Source organism: Gopherus evgoodei, chromosome 7 (assembly GCF_007399415.2).
Source record: "Gopherus evgoodei ecotype Sinaloan lineage chromosome 7, rGopEvg1_v1.p, whole genome shotgun sequence".
Classification (NCBI taxonomy): Eukaryota; Metazoa; Chordata; order Testudines; family Testudinidae; genus Gopherus; species Gopherus evgoodei.
Genome location: NC_044328.1, coordinates 101,712,279 through 101,732,461, shown reverse-complemented (window position 1 = coordinate 101,732,461; position 20,183 = coordinate 101,712,279). Strand labels below are relative to the sequence as shown.

The 20,183-nt window shown below is 39.4% G+C and overlaps 1 protein-coding gene across 12 annotated transcripts in view; it reads left to right on the top strand.

Moving 5' to 3' along the window:
• WNK2 (WNK lysine deficient protein kinase 2) overlaps positions 1-20,183 on the top strand; it is a 189,560-nt gene that overhangs the window by 71,817 nt on the left and 97,560 nt on the right. For all 12 annotated transcript variants that reach the window (XM_030568138.1, XM_030568137.1, XM_030568136.1 and 9 more), the window contains 3 exons: positions 2,639-2,796; positions 17,092-17,180; positions 18,065-18,284. In XM_030568138.1, coding sequence (XP_030423998.1) covers positions 2,639-2,796; positions 17,092-17,180; positions 18,065-18,284 — 467 coding nt within the window. The remainder of the gene's footprint in view (positions 1-2,638; positions 2,797-17,091; positions 17,181-18,064; positions 18,285-20,183) is intronic.

Sequence of the window (20,183 nt, the reverse complement as noted above, 5' to 3'; positions counted from 1 at the left end):
AACTATATATATAGTTTTTTGTCTGATGAAAAACATTTCCATGGAACCTACCCCCCTACCCACCACCCACCCCCATTTACGTTAATTCTTATGGGGAAAATTGGATTTGCTTAACATTGTTTCACTTAAAAGTCGCATTTTTTTCAAGAACATAACTATAAGGTTAAGCGAGGAGTTACTGTACTGGCAAAAGTTTCTAGCGTAGACCTGGCCTGAAATACCAATTAAGCCAAATCCCAGGAAGGAAGTGAGTTTGGTTACTAACCCATAGTCCATGCTTTTGTTGAAGACTAGGGAATGACATGGGCCCCTAGGAGTCCTTCAGAAACCAAAATCATTACTTTTCTTATACTCTCAGGTTAATACAGCTAGAGAAAACAAATATCCCTTTTTGCACCTTCTGATTGATATCCTAGCTGGTGGAAAATACTCTTTCTTCCTTTAAGATCTGTGATGAGATCTAGATAATTCATTTTCAGCTTAAGCACTGCCTTATTCACTCCTCTTGCATCTTTCCTGGCATTCATTTGATAAGAACATGATATTTTAGGTATAGACTCCCACCATCCAAGCATAAACCATTCCATGACTAGATCCAGTTCCTTGAATAAATTGTTTGAAGCAACCACCAGTGCTAAAGGTATCAGTTCAGCTCTGTAAACCTCACTGTTTGAAGTAATTGTTTTTCAGAGACTCTTTGACAAGAGTTAAACAACTGTTGTGACTGATTTCCGAGTCTTGGCGCTCAGCGTAGGAGTTACTCAGTTAGCAGTGATGTCATTACTACTACTTTGTTCTCGATTTGCTGTATAGAAAAGGGAACTTTTGAAGGGATTTTAGGTAGCGATTTGTAATGAGTTGCTGGTTCCAGTTATGATGGAGTAAAAATGGAGTTTTATTTCAGGTTTATCACAGTGTGTCCAATTTCTGCCACCCTACCCCCCACTGAGAAGGACCTTACTCTGAGTAGTTCTGTTGGTTTCTATTCACTTCAGTGATGGGAAAATCAGTCTTAATGCTCGTGTTCTTCATACATGCCTTCATATAAGAACTTGGACTACCACACATCCCACCAAAAGTGCAACTTGCTAAGTAATTACCTCTTGTATTGCTGGAAACAATCTGTAAATCATCTAAACCAAACTTGAAGTTTCTTGTGTCTTTCTCTGTCCCTTTTCCTTCTCTCTCTCTCCCCATGTCCCATAATGATTTTTTTATGAAACCTTCAGTTTATTTCTAAGCCCTATACTGTGTTTGTGACAGGCTTGGTCACAGAGACCCCCTTGGGACAGTCACCTGATGTGCTGAGCTAACCTCCAAGCCTGTTTTCTCTGCCAGCTTGGGACTCCAGAACCCTGTCTTGCTGAGCCAGACATGCTAGCCTGCTGCAACACAGACCCAGGTCTGGTCCACGCCCCCAAAGCTGCAGGCTTTAACCAAAAACCGCTCAGCAGATCACCTATCTCCAACACCCAGACATCCAGCTCCCAATGAGATCCAAACCCCAAATAAATCTGTTTTACTCTGTATAAAGCTTATACAGGCTAAACTCATAAATTGTCTGCCCTCTATAAAGAGATGCACAGCTGTTTGCTCCCCCAGGTATTAATCGCTTACTTTGGGTTTACTAATAAAAGTGATTTTATTAAGTATGAAAAGTAGGATTTAAATGGTTTCAAGTAATAGGGAGAACCAAGTAAGTTACCAAGCAAAATAAAACAAAAACACACATGTCTAAGCCTAATACATTAAGAAACTGATTACGGGTAAATCTCACCGTAAGAGATGTTCCAATAAGCTTCTTTCACAGACTAGACTCCTTCCTAGTCTGGACTCAGTCCTTTCCCCAGTACAATCCTTGTTAGTTCCAGCAGGCATCTTAGGTGAAAAGCAGGGGCTTTCTCATGACTGGGGCCCCTTTGTCCTGCTCCATGCCCTTTTATAGGTTTGGCACAAGGTGGGAATCCTTTGTCTCTCTGGGTCCCCACCCATCCTTCTAAATGGAAAAGTACCAGATTTAAGATGGATTTCAGTATCAGGTGACATGTGAGACTCCTAATCTTCATTCTTCTAGGGCTGGCCCACATGAACCCAGGAAGCTTTGCAAGTAAACAGAGCCATTTGCGGGTCATTGATTCTGAAGCACCCTCAATGGCTTCCATTTAATATGTTTACATCAGTAATACAAGTTTATATCTTATTCTCCTAACTCCAGACATAGAAATAATACATGCAAACAAATGGGATGAACACACTCCGTAGATCAGAAGCTTTGTATTGATACCTTACAAAAGATCTTTTGCATAAAGCATATTCCAGTTACATTATATTTACGCTTATAAGCATATTTCCATAAAACATTATGAAGCAACGTCACAGTGTTTCACTTCAGGATTTGCTATTCACTTCCGGAATTCTTACACACGCCTGCATTTCTCACAACATTACTGATGAGGGTAGGGGCAGTTATATGTGGGGTTGTTTTTTTGTTTGAGGGGGAGTTAACCTCGTTATTGTAAAATAATCTTGCATTTACACAGACACAGCTGAAATGTCTGTTTTTATAGATCAGGAAAAAACTGCAGTGAAACATATTTACTGATTGTGTCTAACTTAAATTCTTCCCCTTTGTGTCTAGGTACTCCAGAATTTATGGCTCCAGAAATGTACGAAGAACACTATGATGAATCAGTTGACGTATATGCTTTTGGAATGTGCATGTTGGAAATGGCTACCTCAGAATACCCCTACTCAGAATGCCAGAATGCTGCTCAGATTTACCGGAAAGTAACTTGTGTAAGTGAGCTTCAATAGGTGTACTTACATTTTTCTTCAGATTTTTTTTTTTTTAGCATGGGTCTTTATAATCTGAAGCCAGTTGAAGTACTTTCTTAACATTTTAAATGATATGCTGTTTTGGACTCTGAATTGGTATGTATGTTGTGTTGGGATACTAATAGGGTAGAAATTACATGTCTCCTTTCGCCTCTTTGGGGAGGTAGAAGATGCTTACAGGTTTATTTGGGATGTCTAAAATTCCGCAGTTGCATTACTACTATCTAGCATTTGGTTTTATTATAGCTGCATAAGACAAATTTTAATAATCTCTCTGTGGTCTTGGGTGTTTTTATTATTGATTTTTATCTACAGAAGTCAAAGTTGATGAGAGTGGGGAGCGCTGTTCTTTTTGCAAATGAGGGCCTCCCAGTTCAGTCGGGCTTTCCACAGTTCAGAATTGTGTAACATAGTGCACAGGAGAGTAACACGCTGACGACACTATTTTTAATTCCTTATTCATATTTCTCTCCTCCTCAACCAGATGTTTAACTCTAACAGCAAAACAATATGTTGAGCTCTTCTCTGTTAAGAGTGTGTAAGATGCTGCTGAAATAACAGATTTTACTGTTGCTCATAGTTACAGGAACTGTTGGCATGCAAAACTGTTAAATTATTTTCTGAAACTTTCCTCTTTTCACTCTTTTGTTTTTAGTGGATTATGCAGCCCTGGATTACTATATTTTTGCAATTAAGGCCCTTTTCCCCTGTCTAAGCTTCTTCACCCAACTGACCCATGGTGCAATTCCATTTTCTTTAATCATCCACTGTTTGTCCTTCATGTGCAGAAAGATGTGAGCATGTTGTCCAGAATAACAGCGCACTATGATTTCTTGAGTTATTTTCTCTTTCCTAGGCTTTTACCGAGTAGGTTGAAAGTTCTTGGTGAAATTAGACTACTGCTAGCCCATGCCGCTATCTGTACAGCCTTAGCATCTGGGTTAATCTAGAGCATAAAATAGCACTCTTCCATTTATAACCTTTTCCCCCCAAGGACTCTCATGATGACTTTTTTTAGGCTTTATGCCACAACCCAAGAACAACGGGAAAACTAGAAACATGTCTGTGATCCTGTCTATAGTGACAAAGTTAAATTCTCAGACTTTGCACTGGGGATCCAAAGCCTCAATATGCTGGTAATCAGAGTGCTGAGTATAAACAAGGAGGTGAGGGCTAATGAAAATAGTAAAGTAAATTCTGGACTTGATTCAGTTTAATGATGCACGATGCAAAAAGAAACGGGGAAATGTAAAACACACCTTATTGCAGCGAACATTAAAATGATTTTGTGGTCAGCATATTTCTAATGGCCTTAGTTCTGATGCTGTAATCTCATTTTTCATGCATAGCTTGTGTTTTTTCCCCATAGTCAGATTTTCTTTGTGTTTAATCATTCTGCCAAGTAATTTTGATGTAGACAGTCGAGCATATTTTGTGATTAAAACATCTGACTTGCTGTTCTTCCCTTGTAGGTACAATCCAAATATTTGTTTTACTGGTGCACTGCAGAATTCACAGCAGACAAACTTCAGTTCCTGAATCCATTGGGATTTAATAGATTCCTTATTGGCTTTAGAGGCAGGAGTCTAAAGATCACAAACCTATAATTTTTAAACATCCCTCTGTGGAAGTCACTTGGTTCACATCCTTTCCCTTTTATGAGTCTTAATGGGTTTAATGTTTTTCCTGTATTTGCATTTGGTTTATGCAAACTGAAGTAACCTAACTTTTGTAAGAGACTGCTGAAACAGATAAGTCGTGTTATAAATCTCATTAAATAGATTGTTCATGTATATCAGAGACCTTCTTAGATTTGCACATTAGCAGAATTGTCAACTGTTGTGCTTTGAAACAGAGATGAGTTTATGATTGAACCCATGTTCTCACTGCTTAAAATCCTGGGATGAAATTTGTCCTGATTGGGAATTTTGTCATTCTCTTCAATGGGGGCCATGATTTCATCCCCACAGTCTTGTCATTTCATCTCTTCTGCATGAAGAGTGTTTGTTTCCTTTTGCAGGAACTCTAACTCCATGCAGTTCACCCTGCTGGAAAGGTGGGATTTTAGTGCACCAGCACCATATTCCCTATCTGGTTTTTATTTTAGGGGGGCCACGTAAAATAAAGTGCAGGCTTCAGTTGGCCCTGGGTATGATTCTCAGACAGTACCCAACATCTGGGCAAATCGTATTTTTTTTTCTCGGTATCAAAATGAAAGCACCTCTTTCTATTAGGAGACAAAGCATGTTACATTGTGCAGACAGCCTTTGCTTGCAACATGTAATGTGCCAACATGAGATTAATAGTGCAGAACTTACCCTCTGTATTGGGATAGCACTTCAATTGCTCTGCAGAGTGAAAGGTGTTTTTTTCTGTATTTCCAAACTTTTAATTATGCCACCACTAACCCACAATAAACAAAATACCAAAAGCAGCTTTCTAAACCAAGGAAGATTGTAGAAAAGGTACAGACTTTCAGGCTGATATGATTTAGGTTTAACTTTGATTTATCTGGCATCAGTTGTACATTTCTTAAAGTAGACTGTTGTTGTTTCAATAAAGTGGTTCCTTCCCCAGTGTAAAATTTGTCTCTCTTTTTAGAGACAAGAAGCCATTTTTAAATCTCTTAGAGTCTGGCTTGGAGATTGAATCTTCAGTGCCCAAACTGTGCATGGCTCTGCAGGCTCAAACGCCTTTCACTGGAGTCCAGCGTATTTTCTTCTTCAAATCTGAACACCTGTGTTTGAAGAATGTGAGGAGGCTCTTTAAAAATTTCTCATTTTTCTTGTGTATAGTCATAAGGCCTTGTGAAGTTTAGCTGCTGAGCACATCATTAGGAATTATCCCTATCCAGGAGGTAAAAAAAAACTAAGTCTCTCTTTCAGAGGTGGAGGAGCTGGGTTTGCTTTTGTTGACAAAGGTTTCATGCTGCTGTCTATAATGAGGACCTCTCTAGTCTGTATACTTAAAACTTTGCTGCAGTGTTTCCTTGGAAAGACGCAGAAAAGACAGATGGCTTTTATACAGTGATGAATGAGATGGACCTTTTGATGTCAAATAAGAACGTGAACAGCAGTGTTTCAAGTGACTCCTATAGTAAAAGAAGCAAAAATAAGAGCAGAACTAGATGTGAGGAGGCTTTATATTTAACATTAATTATATGTAGCCCTGTTATGAAATGTGATTGATTACTTACTTCCCCAAATGCCTTCTCTTTCGTAGATTTACAGAAACTCAATTGATCTCGTCAAAAAAATCAAAGACTGTTAAACATGGATGAAACTATAGGTTCTGTCCACAGTCTTTGTCTAAATATTTTGTTAGATAAAAATTTAACTCTTAAGAGGGAAAAACCAGGTGCACTTCAGCCTAGGAAAAGAACATGAAAATGGGTACATAACAAGATTTGCACCTCATTTAAGAAACAATCTACTAATTTTAATAACAGGGCCATTAGCAGAGATCTGGACTCAAAAAAACCCTGCAGGTTTGACTGTAACTATCTACTAGAAGACATAGGCTGGGGGTGGGGAGTGAAATGGAGCAATAGAATAGTAGTATACAAGCAAACAAAAATATTAGGAAGATTGCTGCTTTTTTAGAACTGCACCAGGCATTGCACTGTCCTGCAAACCCTGCATGTTATAAGACGTGTTTTTAATTATTTCTAATTATTTAGATTTAACCATTTTTAAAAGCTGCACAGAAGCTCCAAGTGCACCCTAATAACAATCAAACTTCACCACCACCAGCTAACAGTAAATACTAATATACAAATAATCTCTGCCAGCCGTCAGCATTAAATAATGAAATGGAGAGAATTTACCACAGCCAGCCAATACATGATGAAGAAGCCCTTTATTTCTCTGTTTTTCCCCATCCACAACTTCTCCATTTCTATCCAGGAGCATTCCTTCATCCTTTCCCCAGCCCCTCTGCAAAGTTAATGGCTTTTGCAAAGTGCCAAAAAATATTAAATTCAATTATTTTGGACCAAAGAGAATTAGTGATTCTCAGTCCACCAACACATAACCTCTTTCCTAGGCATGGGAGGATCCATTAGTGTCTCCACTATGGAGCTTCTCACCAATGTGGGAGTTTGAGAATATTTCCCTATTAAGGAGATGTAAGCAAACATGAAGTTTAGGTAAGGGCTGGCTGGCAGGGAAAGAACCACTAGAGCACACCCCAAGTACTGCATTCAAGTCCTTAATTTAATTTATTTTTTTTTCAGCATGGGAAAATGGTCTCAGATTTTTGTATATTTGCTAATCAGCAAATCTTCAGGGAGACCATTTAGAGCAATTTCCTTGTCTTGGGAGCCCACCTGCTTGCTGACTTGTTGTGGTTTCATCAATATATTGTAGTTTTAATCAGTATCCAAACTTCTTTGTGAGATGCTGCACTTGTGGAAGAGATTTCAAGTCAGGTTCTACCTAAATGCCAATGACATGAAAACCCAGCATCTAGTGGCTGCTTTTTCCTGCTCCAAGTGTATGTTAGTGTGAGCTTTTGCATAAATCGTAGCACTAAGGCAGGATTCATTTGCTTGTAAATGGGTAATGCTCTTGTGTGGAAAAGAGATTTTTAAAAAAAACAGCTGGAAACATCTTGACTTGGCATTGAGCTATTACTCGTTTACTTATTTATTGCTATTGCAGTAGTGCCTAGGAGCCCCAGGCATGGGCCTGGGCCCCCTTCTGTTAGGTATTGTACAAACAGACTCTGCCCGAAAGAGCTTACAGACAAGAGATGACCGGTATAGACAGACAGGAGCAGAAGGAAACAATGAGACAACACTGACTGTTCTGTGAGCAGTCTGATGGGCAGTGGTCTTATCACACCAGCTGCCTAGCCAATGTCGAGATTGTTGTAGGCATCATGCTGGAGAGATTTGCAGTGGGACAACGAGGTGGCTTTGCAGATGTGTCTGGGGATCTCCTCCCATGCGCAAGGGGAACTAACATATTATAGCATTTGGGAAGTTGCTGCTGCAGCCTTTTTAAAATACTGGTTTGAAAGCAGTATTGAACTAAATCAGCCACAGAGCTGCTCCTTGTTGTTTGTTTTGTCATATACTCTGGGTCTAACTCAGCAGCTGTTTGCAGGGGAGTGGGCATGACTCCAAAGAACATTGAGAGTAATTCAGCAACCTCAGGAGCCACTCTTTTGCAATTAACGAAGTTGTAAGGTCAAAACTCTCAATTGGTCTTCTGGGGCCTTCTGTCAAATGAGACTTTCCTTAAAGCAGCAGATTTATTCTCTAGGTGACTAGCCCTGCCCTGCTCTGCTCCGCTCCATCCAAATGATGTCCAAATGCAAGACAAATTGCATAAATGTAAAAAGCTCATGCATTCAGGAAAACTAGGCTAACGTGAGATGTGCTGTGATGTGGTTTACATTTCCTACGTGTTTAGTTCATGTCAAGATACTTATGAGATAATCTGGGACTATAAAAAGAAACCAGAATATTCTTGTGGAAATGCAACCACTGGATATGTAAGCAAAGTGTTTCTCTTGGGGAAGCTACCAATTAATGAAATCCTCCTTGGGTAATATGTTCAAAGTTGTCTCAACTGTCCGTTTCTTTTCATTTAATTGATAGGTGCACATGAGTTCTCCAGAAAGCATTAAGCTGTAACATGTTATGATTTTGATTACTCGTTCTTTCTGACAAGTATAATCAGGATGGAAATTGCTAACGGCCTTTAGCGAATTACAGTAGTTGAAAATGTGTAACGGTCTGTGTCACAATGCTTTCCACTATGAAATTGCAATGAAAAGATTTATCTAAACACAAGTTCCCTTACTGAGATCACAAGTCTCATCCTCTGGCTTTGGCCAATTCTACAGTTTGAAGGTCCAAATTTTTGGTGGGGGAGATTAGGCAGCAATTTTTCTTTCCTTCTGGCCAGGGGAGCAATTGTGGCGGGAGGAGGAAGAGATGGTCTCAGTCTCACCTGAAAAACTAAAATGAAATGCCACTTGCAGATTGTGCAGATCTTCATAATATGACTATACCTCTCTTCTCCCTTTGTGCGCTTTGGTCAGCCCACAACCACAGTGGGTATCAGAGTTTATACCCTGTTGAAATGTATGATAGTTCAGCTATGAGTTGTCAGGCTGTCTGGAGATACTCAGTTTGAGTTCTATTCACACACTGAAGGATTTCTTAACAGTCTTAAGAGCTGGAGAATTAAGTTTGGTATAACAAAAGTTCAGATTCTGGAGCTTGTGTTGGCATACGCCGCAAAAAAGTACTGCCTCACTGAGCCACAGTAAACCGGCCAACTTCCATCCCTGCCCCTCTTCCCCTTCTTTTGGCCTTCCTGCCAAAGGGACAGCCCACAGGTTGAGAGTGTGATGGGTTGGATCACAGAAACCCCACTGGAAGCTGCCAACTGATGTCCCAAAACTACCTCTGCTCCTGTCTTCCCTGCCAGCTCAGGACTCCAACACCCTGTCTTGCTGAGCCAGACACTCCCATCTGCTCCAGCACAGACAGTACTTGCCCCAAAGCTGCATGTTTACCTGAAAGCAGTTCACAGAAGTGTACTTGTCTTTAGCACTCAGATGCCCAGCTCCCAATGGGGTCCAAACCCAAATAAATCCGTTTTACCCTGTATAAAGTTTATGCAGGGTAAACTCATAAATTGTTCGTCCTCTATAACACTGATAGAGAGAGATGCACATTTGTTTGCTCCCCCAGGTATTAATAAATACTGAGTTAATTACTACAGAAAGTAGGATTTAAGTGGTTCCAAGTAGCAACAGACAGAACGAAGTCACTAAGCAAAATAAAATAAAATGAGCAAATGTATGTCTAATCAAACTGAAGACAGATAAGTTCCTCACCAGTTCCAGAATGCTCCCTTTTACAGACTAATCTCCTTTTAGCCTGGGTCCAGCAATCACTCACACCCCTTTGTTCCAGTTTCTTCCAAGTATCCTGGGGGGTGGAGAGGAAGCTACACCGTGGTGTCTAGGAAACTACAATGCATTGGTGACCTTCCAGAAAACGCCATCCTAGCCACCATGGGTATAGAGGCTCTCTACACAAACATCCCACACACAGCTGGAATACAAGCTATCAGGAACACTATCCCTGATGATGCCACAGCACAACTGGCTGCTGAGCTCTGTGCCTTTATTCTCATACACAGCTATTTCAAATTTGATGACAATATATATCTCCAGATCAGTGGCGCCGCTATGGGCACCCGCATGGCCCCACAATATGCCAATATTTTTATGGCCGACCTGGAACAACGCTTCCTCAGCTCTCGTCCACTCACGCCCCTTCTCTACCTATGCTACATTGATGACATCATCATCTGGACCCATGGGAAGGAGACTGGAAAAATTCCACCATGATTTCAACAGCTTCCACCCCACCATCAGCCTCAGCCTGGACCAATCTACACTGGAGGTCCACTTCCTCGACACCACGGTGCAAATAAGTGATGGTCACGTTAATGTCACCCTATACCGAAAACCTACCGACCGCTATGCCTACCTTCATGCCTCCAGCTTCCATCCTGGGCATATCACACGATCCATTGTCTGCAGCCAAGCACTGAGGTACAACCGCATCTGCTCTAACCCCTCAGACAGAGACCAACACCTACAAAATCTCAACCAAGCATTCTCAAAACTGCAATACCTGCATGAGGAAATAAGGAAACAGATCAATAGAGCCAGACGTGTACCCAGAAGCCTCCTACTGCAAGACAAACCCAAGAAAGAAACCAATAGGACTCCACTGGCCATCACACACAGTCCCCAGCTAAAACACCTCCAACGCATCATCAGGGATCTACAACCCATCCTGGACAATGATCCCACACTTTCACAGGCCTTGGGTGGCAGGCCAGTCCTCGCCCACAGACAACCTGCCAACCTGAAACATATTCTCACTAGTAACTGCACACCGCACCATAGTAACTCTAGCTCAGGGACCAATCCATGCAACAAACCTCGATGCCAACTCTGCCCACATATCTACATCAGCGACACCATCACAGGACTTAACCAGATCAGCCACACCATCACCGGTTCATTCACCTGCACGTCCACCAATGTCATCATATGCCAGCAATGCCCCTCTGCAATGTACATCGGCCAAACTGGACAGTCTCTACGGAAAAGGATAAATGGACACAAATCAGATATTAGGAATGGCAATATACAGAAACCTGTAGGAGAACACTTCAACCTCCCTGGCCACACTATAGCAGACCTTAAGGTGGCCATCCTGCAGCAAAAAAACTTCAGGACCAGACTTCAGAGAGAAACTGCTGAGCTTCAGTTCATCTGCAAATTTGACACCATCAGCTCAGGATTAAACAAAGACTGTGAATGGCTTGCCAACTACAAAACCAGTTTCTCCTCCATTGGTTTTCACACCTCAACTGCTGGAACAGGGCCTCATCCTCCCTGATTGAACTAACCTCATCTCTAGCTTGCTTGCATATATATACCTGCCCCTGGAAATTTCCACTACATGCATCTGACGAAGTGGGTATTCACCCATTAAAACTCATGCTCCAAAACGTCTGTTAGTCTATAAGGTGCCACAGGATTCTTTGCTGCTTTTGTCTGTTAAGTGATTCCTGATTGAGCACTTAACTTGCAGATTCCTTCCCCAAGAAGTGACCAAATGTTCTAACTAAGGCTACTTAGAAATCAAGCAAGTATACAACCAATGTTCATAACTTTGAATACACAAATGGTACCTGCATACAACTAGGATGAACATAACCAGTAGATCATAACCTTTACATAGATGTTACATGGCATATGTAGCAAAACCCTATTCCAGTTATATCATACATACATTTATAAGCACCCCCCCCCAAAGCCTTATGGGGTACACTGTCACAGAGAGCTCTTTGGGGGTCCCACACTGTTATTCAAGGCCCTGACCTTGACATGTGTCTGGTCAAGGGGGCACATTTGACAAATAGCTACAAGAGTTGTTCTAGCACTTCTCCTCGTTCAGCTGGAACTTGCACTGACATGCCATGCGGGTAGTGGTGATTTAATATTCTCTTCCCAATACAAGTCTTTTCTCATTAGCAGAGAACATAAACAAAATACTACTTCAGGGTGCTTCCCATTATGAAATACTAGTTGAATACCATCTAGGTCAGATAGCAGCATATTGTAACGAGACACTATTCTATCTGAAAAAGTGTTTCTCCCATAGATAGTTAAGACCATTCAGAAGCCACAACACTTAAAGATATTTGGCACATAGCTCTGTCTTGAGGGTTTGGTAATAGAAGAGACATTTTAAAGGAACACAGTCAACTTTGAATAAAACTTTTTTCTCTGTTTTTTACCTTTTATTGTTGAAAGTGACATTGGACATTACTGTACGTAAGAGATTAAAATTCCTTTTAAACATTCATTTGGTGTATTTAGCAGCACTTCCATTTAGCCAGTTTCTCTCTTTCTTTGTATAGTCAGCTATTTTCCTCTGTTTGGGTCTGCCACATCCCCGTAGAGGGGAGAGGAAACACTCCTGAAGTTATGGTGTAACCACACTATTGACAGAAGGAGTTAGGGGTAGATGAAGTAACTGTACAGATACTTTTTTAAATTCATTTATTTTTAAAATAAACTAGACATCAAGTTGAACAATGTCTCTCTTAATCTCCAGATCACTGGTTCCAACAGTCCTCAGACCAGTTGTCGCAGAGTTGTAGAAATAAAGAGTATGTATTAGATCTTCCAGCCCATCTTCTTCCCAATGCAAAATTTTTCCCTGCAGTGAACTTTCTAGTGTGTTGCTCAAACTAGTTTTTATTGTTCCAATAATTCTACCATTTCATTTGGAAGCCGATTGAATACCCCATTACAGTATTGCCAACCCAAAGAGTTCAAAACCGGAGTCAGGCCCCCAAAATAATGAAATTAAATATTATATACAAATATATACTACTGGATTCATTTTATTTATCTTCTGGTTTTTGAAGTTTTAGGACACAACGGGGAAACATTTTCAAGAATTTGTCCAATAACCATGAAGCCTAGAAACTTTCTTGCTTTTTTCTTTTTTTTTTTAAATAGTGGAAAGCTGAGATTTTAAAAACAAAACAAAACAGGAGCTGGAGTGTTACGAGCAACAAGTGTCATGAGGCATACAGTCAAATTGCAAGAATTGCTAACACTATTATTGACTGACTTGCCGAAAGTCTTCCCAGATAGTCAACCTAATCTTTGTTCTCTTGCAGCATATTAAATCATTCCTATCTTTAGTATTGACACATTTTAAGATGCATAGACATAGGCCACGGATAGGCAACCTATGGCACGGGTGCCGAAGGTGGTACGCGAGCTGATTTTCAGTGACACTCACACTGCCCAGGTCACACTGCCCAGGTCCTGGCCACTGGTCCGGGGGGCTCTGCATTTTAATTTAGTTTTAAATGAAACTTCTTAAACATTTTTAAAACCTTAAAAGTTTACTTTACGTACAACAATAGTTTAGTTATATATTATAGACTTATAGAAAGAGACCTTCTAAAAACGTTAAAATGTATTACTGGCACGCAAAACCTTAAATTAGAGTGAATAAATGAAGACTCGGCACACCACTTCCGAAAGGTTGCCGACCCCTGACATAGGCTGTTAAGTTTCTTCCTTCCTCCTCCCTGTCCCCTGATTATTATACTGAAGTCAAGTATCTTCAGCCTCTGTGCTGTATCTACTATAATAAACTGTGTCTCGTGCTGTTAAGCTGCTACTCCTGTAGCCAATGATTACTGATCCAGGGAGTTGGTACACTTGCAGGCAGCTGTCTGGAAGGGAGCTTATAGCTGCCCATCAGGGTAGTGTGGCTAGAACCACCCCTCAGCTCCAAATTGGTCTGGGGTCTTTCTAAAAACCAATAGCCCTATTATCATAGTGTTCAGTTTTCAAAAGCCAGCCCTCGGGCAAGACCATGAATCTGTGATGCATAAAGGGGTGGGGGGAGGTAGATATCAAAAGTTGACAATTGTTAGTCATCTTACTCTGGTTGTCAAGGTTATCCTCATAAGAAAGTCTAGGTACTGACTTGTACTTTACACGAGAGCTGATGATTGCTTGATATAAGGATTTTCGGGCACAGAGGTTAATACTAAAAAAAAAAAAAATGCGATTACTTTAAATTTTCTTTTATTGCCCAATTGGAGTTCCTTCCCGGGAAAGTCTGGCAGAGATGCAGTAGTTTTTTTTTTTGTTTGTTTTTAAGTCACCTTTGACCCTTGATCAGATCAAATACTGCACATCATTTTGGCACTTGCTTTTATTATGCAAAAAAAAAAAAGGAACCCTGGTCTAATAATTAAAATTTAGATATGATTAATCAAAGAGCTGCGTTCATCCAGTGTATTCTTTTTTTGTATTATGGTTGCCTCTAGAATGTTTTCCTTTCATCTGAATAGAAAATTCCTTCTCCTTTCTGTCTGGGCAAAGCTCTGGGAGGCTCAGTCTCATTGTATGTCCACTCCCATGATTTCTCAGAATTCATAAATTACATGTCTGACTCTTTTGAGCTGAAGGTGAAAGTGAAGTAGCCAGGTTGAGAACAAAGGCAAGTCACAACCTGAATTTAAGGCTGACATGCTGTCAGACCTTTAATATAACTTCAAAATGAAGCCTAAGGGCTGGTCTACACTTGAGGGGGGGGGTTTGATCTAAGATACACAACTTCAGCTACGTGAATAGCATAGCGGAAGTCGAAGTATCTTAGATCGAGTTACCTACATCCTCACGGCGCGGGATCGATGTCTGCGGCTCTCCCTGTCAATTCCGCTACCACCGTTCGCATTGGTGGAGTTCTGGAGTCGACAGGAGCGCATTTGGGGATCGATATATTGCGTCTAGGTGAGACGTGATATATCAATCCCCGAGAAATCGATTGCTACCCGCTGATATGGCCGGTAGTGAAGACGTACCCTAAGGCTGGGATTTTCACAGGCGTTTAAGGGAGTTAGAATTTCAGTGGGAGCTGGGCATCTATCAGTCCATTTATTGAAGGCCCCAATTCAGCAACATATTTAAAAATACTTAAGTCCTATTGAAGTTGTGCGTGTTTGCTTGCTTGCTTTGCTGTATCGGGATTTAAGTTCAGAACTTTTCTGAAGAGCTGTACTGCTAATCTCAAAGGCGGCATAGTCTTGGATGGAACCTGAAGTCCAATGTACTGTTTTTCTTGTCTAGCACAGTATTATTGCTCTTTTAGGATGAGATTTTAAGAGAAGCTGAAGGGAGTTAGGTGCTCAACTCCACTGAATGTTGGGCTTCATCAGATGCTGTCTTTTAGGTAAATGGTAAGATACGTAAGGACACGAGTTCTCTCATTGACTTCATTGGGAGTACTCATGTCCTTGAGTACCTTACTGAAGTGGGGCCTGAAATCTCCTTTGGCCCAGTTTTATTCAGCAGACACCTTTAATGTATATATTTCATTGGCAGGCTTTTTTGTGTACACTGAGTTTAAGTGGAAGGGGTAAATAGAACTTCTTGTCTAGAACTGGAGACTTCTTATAACTGTTCTACTACCAGACTTCTCACATCTTGCATTTGAAATAGTGATTATAGGAAAGCTTTTAATTGTGCTGCATGGGGACAAGTGGGCAATGTCATAAATCCCGAGGGCCTGTTAGTACATTCTGCTTGGGGGAGGAATAGCTCAGTGGTTTGAGCACTGGCCTACTAAACCCAGCGTTGTGAGTTCAGTCCTTGAGGGGGCCACTTAGGGATCTGGGGCAAAAATTTGTCCTGCTAGTGAAGGTAAGGGGCTGGACTCAATGACCTTTCAAGGTCCCTTCCAGTTCTAGGAGATTAGTATATCTCCAATTATTATTATTATTTTTTATTGATTTGACAAGGACATTAGAAGGATGGGCTGTTTTTTACTGGATCATTAGAAACGAGTCTCATAAACAAGAATTAAAACATAATTTTTCTTACCTTACTGTAGTCTCTTCTCTATATCAGAAATGCCTGTCTACGCAGGTACTGGAAATGCATTGCTCTGTGTTACATATCACATGTCTAGTTTTTCTTCTAATTATCTTGTTCCCACTTGGGACAGCAAGGAAAGACACGAGAGCATATAAAGCACTGTAGCTTGAGACTTAGAATTTTCTCATACAAGCAGAATCTCTATATGCAGGAAGATATAAAAGTCTTATGAAATGTGCATCTCGTAAAGAGTGTTGCTTGACTAGAGAGACAGGTACCTGTGTTATCAGCAAGCAGGTGGAGGTGATCTTTGATGACTGCCCTGGTATTTTTTTCACCATGCTGTCTTCCTGCCACAACTCATACTGTTAAACCTCTCTATCTCCCTCCAGTTTTTAGAGCTCTTTGTGTGTAGCAGCCTGCATCTCATCTTTTACTGCCCTCTTAGAGGCAGGGATTACATTAGTACTTTTTCTCCTAACTTGTCCACAGATGTTTTTTCATGAAGGCAGTTGTTTCTGCTCAGATATTCTATATCCATCAGAGCAAAAGGCATTCCTGGAAGGAATGTAAAATGTTTGAAGCTAATGAAGTTTGTCCTGTATCAGGTTACAATAGAGATTACACCTTTTCTCCCGAATATCTCCATTGAGTTTCTACAGGGCACTGGATTTCCTCAACAGCTGGGAAATGTATGAACAATTTGGAGCTGTCTGAGCAGATTCTCATTCTGCTGCCCCCCTCCGCAATCTGAAAGATTACATGGACAATAGCTTTCAGAATATTGTGTTGATGTTTCATGTTTGCTGCTGCAATATTGTACCTATGTGAGAAAACACATTTTGTGACTAATCTTGCAAATGACCACCTGAAAAAAATGACTATTTTGTATCCATTTAGTGTTTAAAGAGTTAATGAAAACCCCCTTTTAAAAACTTGCATTAAAACCAAATTATCTCAAGGAAAAAAAACTGAGAATTGAAACACTGTAATTCCTTAAATGTTGGCTGTAGAATCCATTCAGGGTAAAAAAGCGAGGCTGCCAAGTGTTTGGTAATAAAGACAAGGGAGATTTGCATGATGAATTGCAGAGTGACGCACATAAACTACTCATCTTGTTCCAAAGCACAGTGATACTTAGTTTTGGAAGTGGTTGAATTTCTTATTTCCGTTCCAAATTAATACTTAAAACCTAAACAAGTGGTTATCTTGAGTTTTAGTACAATTTTTACACAATTAACATTCCTATTGACTTACTGCGATTTTCTGTTGAGCTAATTACTTTTTCACCCTTTTTAGGGTGTCAAGCCAGCAAGTTTTGAAAAAGTTACTGATCCTGAAATTAAGGAGATAATTGGAGAGTGTATTTGCAAAAATAAAGAAGAAAGGTTTGTTTCAAATGACCAAGTTTTGTATGAAAAATTATTTTTATCTTTAGATTTATTAAAGCTTCTCTGGGTGTTCGTTATATAGAAGAAAGTACACAATGCTGTACACCATATGAAGCATAAAGGACTACTTCCACCACCACCACCACCAGTAAAGATCAAGATGATAAAATAAACTCAGCCTTCCCTCCCCTTTATAGACTGAGGTCAAAAATGACCATTCTGATCTTGTCTGACCTCCAGCCTAACACATTCCATAAAATTTCATCCAGCAATTCCTGCAATGAGTGCAATAATTTATAGTGAAACTAGAGGATGTCTTTCTAAAAAAGACATCCAGTGTTGCTTTAAATGCTTCATGTGATGGTGAATCCACCCCACACCTTGATAAATTGTTCCAGAGATTATTTAGACTCTCTGTTTAAAAAAAAACAAACAAACCACGCCTTATTTGAATTCGTCTAGCTTCAGAGTCCAGTTGCAGGTCAGACTAGGTGATCACAGTTGTCCCTTCTGGCCTTATAATCTGAATCCTGTAGACCAGAACTGTCTCCTTGATGAGGGGCCCCCTCTCACCTGTGTCGTATTGAATCTCAGATTTCTAAGCAGTCTTGGGAAGGACTAGGGAGCACTTGGTGCATAAATGAATAATGCTGAAGGTCTGCCAAATATCAGATGTCTAATTCCCAAGGATTCCTAAAAATACTAGACATACTACTTATATCTACTAAGAATACAAATTTCTTATGGCTGAATGCAAAGCATGCTGTGGTTGTTAGCCTTGCCTTTAGAGGGCCTTTCTATTTATGTTAATAAATACTTAATTGCAAATATTTAAATTTTATGCAGTATTTGATATTATTTTTGGACATCTTCTGTTCCAGATATGAAATTAAAGACTTATTAAGCCATGCCTTTTTTGCTGAAGATACTGGGGTAAGAGTGGAACTTGCAGAAGAAGACCATGGTAGGAAATCCTCTATTGCCTTAAGACTCTGGGTAGAAGATCCTAAGAAACTGAAAGGAAAACCCAAAGATAATGGAGCCATTGAGTTTACTTTTGATCTGGAGAAGGAAACTCCTGATGATGTTGCACAAGAAATGGTAAAATAAACTTCTCCTGACAAAAATATGTATATAAGTAGTACATAAATCTCAAAGGACAGCAGGAACAAATCTGGTAAAGTAAATTCCACTTAGAAGGGTCAGGCTATCTAGTTTAAATAGGATGATATTAGTTTTAGAATGAATGCTGGAAGAAAACACAAATAGTAAAAGATGAAAAACTAATAATCTGGCAAAACATGTTGTTTAATCCCAAGGACAGACAAAAGAAAACTATGTAACCCATCTCTGTCTGTTTTATGTCTTCAGAGATAATTGGAGACTTGCTTAAATCAAGGATAATTTCAGACTACAAGTGGAGTTGTTTGGAAGAGTTCAAAATTGCAAACAAAAATTGAAGAACATTTTCCATTATGCTTTTCACAAGCACTTTTTCCATCTTTTCAAAAAATTCTCACGTTGAAAAATTAGGAAGAATTTATATAAGAAAAATGGTTTATAAAGAGCCATTGTGCTGATAAAATTAAGCAGGTAGCTGATATCACAGTATAGTATAAAGAGTGATGGAAGAGGAAGTTTTTTTAATAGTGGTGGATATATCTAACTTAATTTTTATATCTTCCTTTTTGTAAGATGTTTTCTGGTCTTTGTTTTAGAAAATTTTTATCTTCTAATGTCACTATGTTATTCTGAAAGAGAAATATTATTCTGGACCATACTTTAATGCCAATTAATTTTTTTCCCCATCAAAAGTTTACTTTTAGATAAGATTGACAAGACCAAGAAAGTTGCTAACAAATGTGATTTGAAGTTAGACCAGTTAATTAGACACACAGTTGGAAAGTATTAAGTGTCTGTTTTCCCCTATGCAGCTTTATACTATACGTTGGCCAACAGACACAATCTTAATAATAAATATGTATCCTAGTAGTAACAGCATCTTAAAACTAAAGCAACTTTTTTCTTGCACAAAAACATGGAAATAATTAAAAGTATGAGTTATTTATCTCATTTTGTAACAGGTTCAGAGGAGCAGATGATAAAACGCATTTATGTAATGCTTCATGAAAACAGAATGAGCAAAGAACTCTTCATCTGGACTCTGAGTTACTTTCATTTTTCCCTGTGGGATTTTATTTAGTGACAGTATGACCATTACTTCTGTTCTGCCAAGAAGGCAACCATTTTCAGAGTGTAATTTTTGCTTAGCTTTCACATCTATCCAGAATTTAGCATTCCAAAATACATTGAAGGAAGAAAGTTGGCCTACTCTATCTTCCTAACTCTGACATAAAATTGATATATGATGTTTCATGCAATATATTGTGACACAACTCACCTTATTAACATTTGCCGTGTGATAGTTACCATGTTTTTGTAACCATATTTAAACATTTATGAAAATTGTTGACATTTAAACTTCTGCAACTTACTTGTACTATCTATGCTAAATTTCTTTTAAGAGGGAAGGTGGTTTGGTTTTGTTTAGGCAGAATTACCCCTAAAGGATCACATCCAAATTGCTATAATAACTTTACCTCCTCCAGATGCTATTAAAAATGTGTTTTATTCAAAACAATTAACAGATTTATATAAACAGCATCTACTCCTAAGCCGTTTTTTAAAAAAGGAACAGGTATTCCTGAAGTAAATGGCTTTTTTGACCATTCTAAATTGTTGGCAAATGCGCAAACCCTATGCTTTGCCAATGTTTGTTGCTGTAGATGCTTGTGGAGAAGATAGTGTTGGGCATATGAAATTTGATGATAGTTAAGAGGTTTCAAAACTCATGAAATTGAGTAACAAACCCATTTAAAGTATCTGTGTAGGCAAAGAAGGAAAGATCTGAAATAAGGCACATTCACAAGTGGACTGACAACCTGTGGTTAAATTTCACAAATGGTGGTATTGAAAAAAATCATGCCATTATTATAAGTT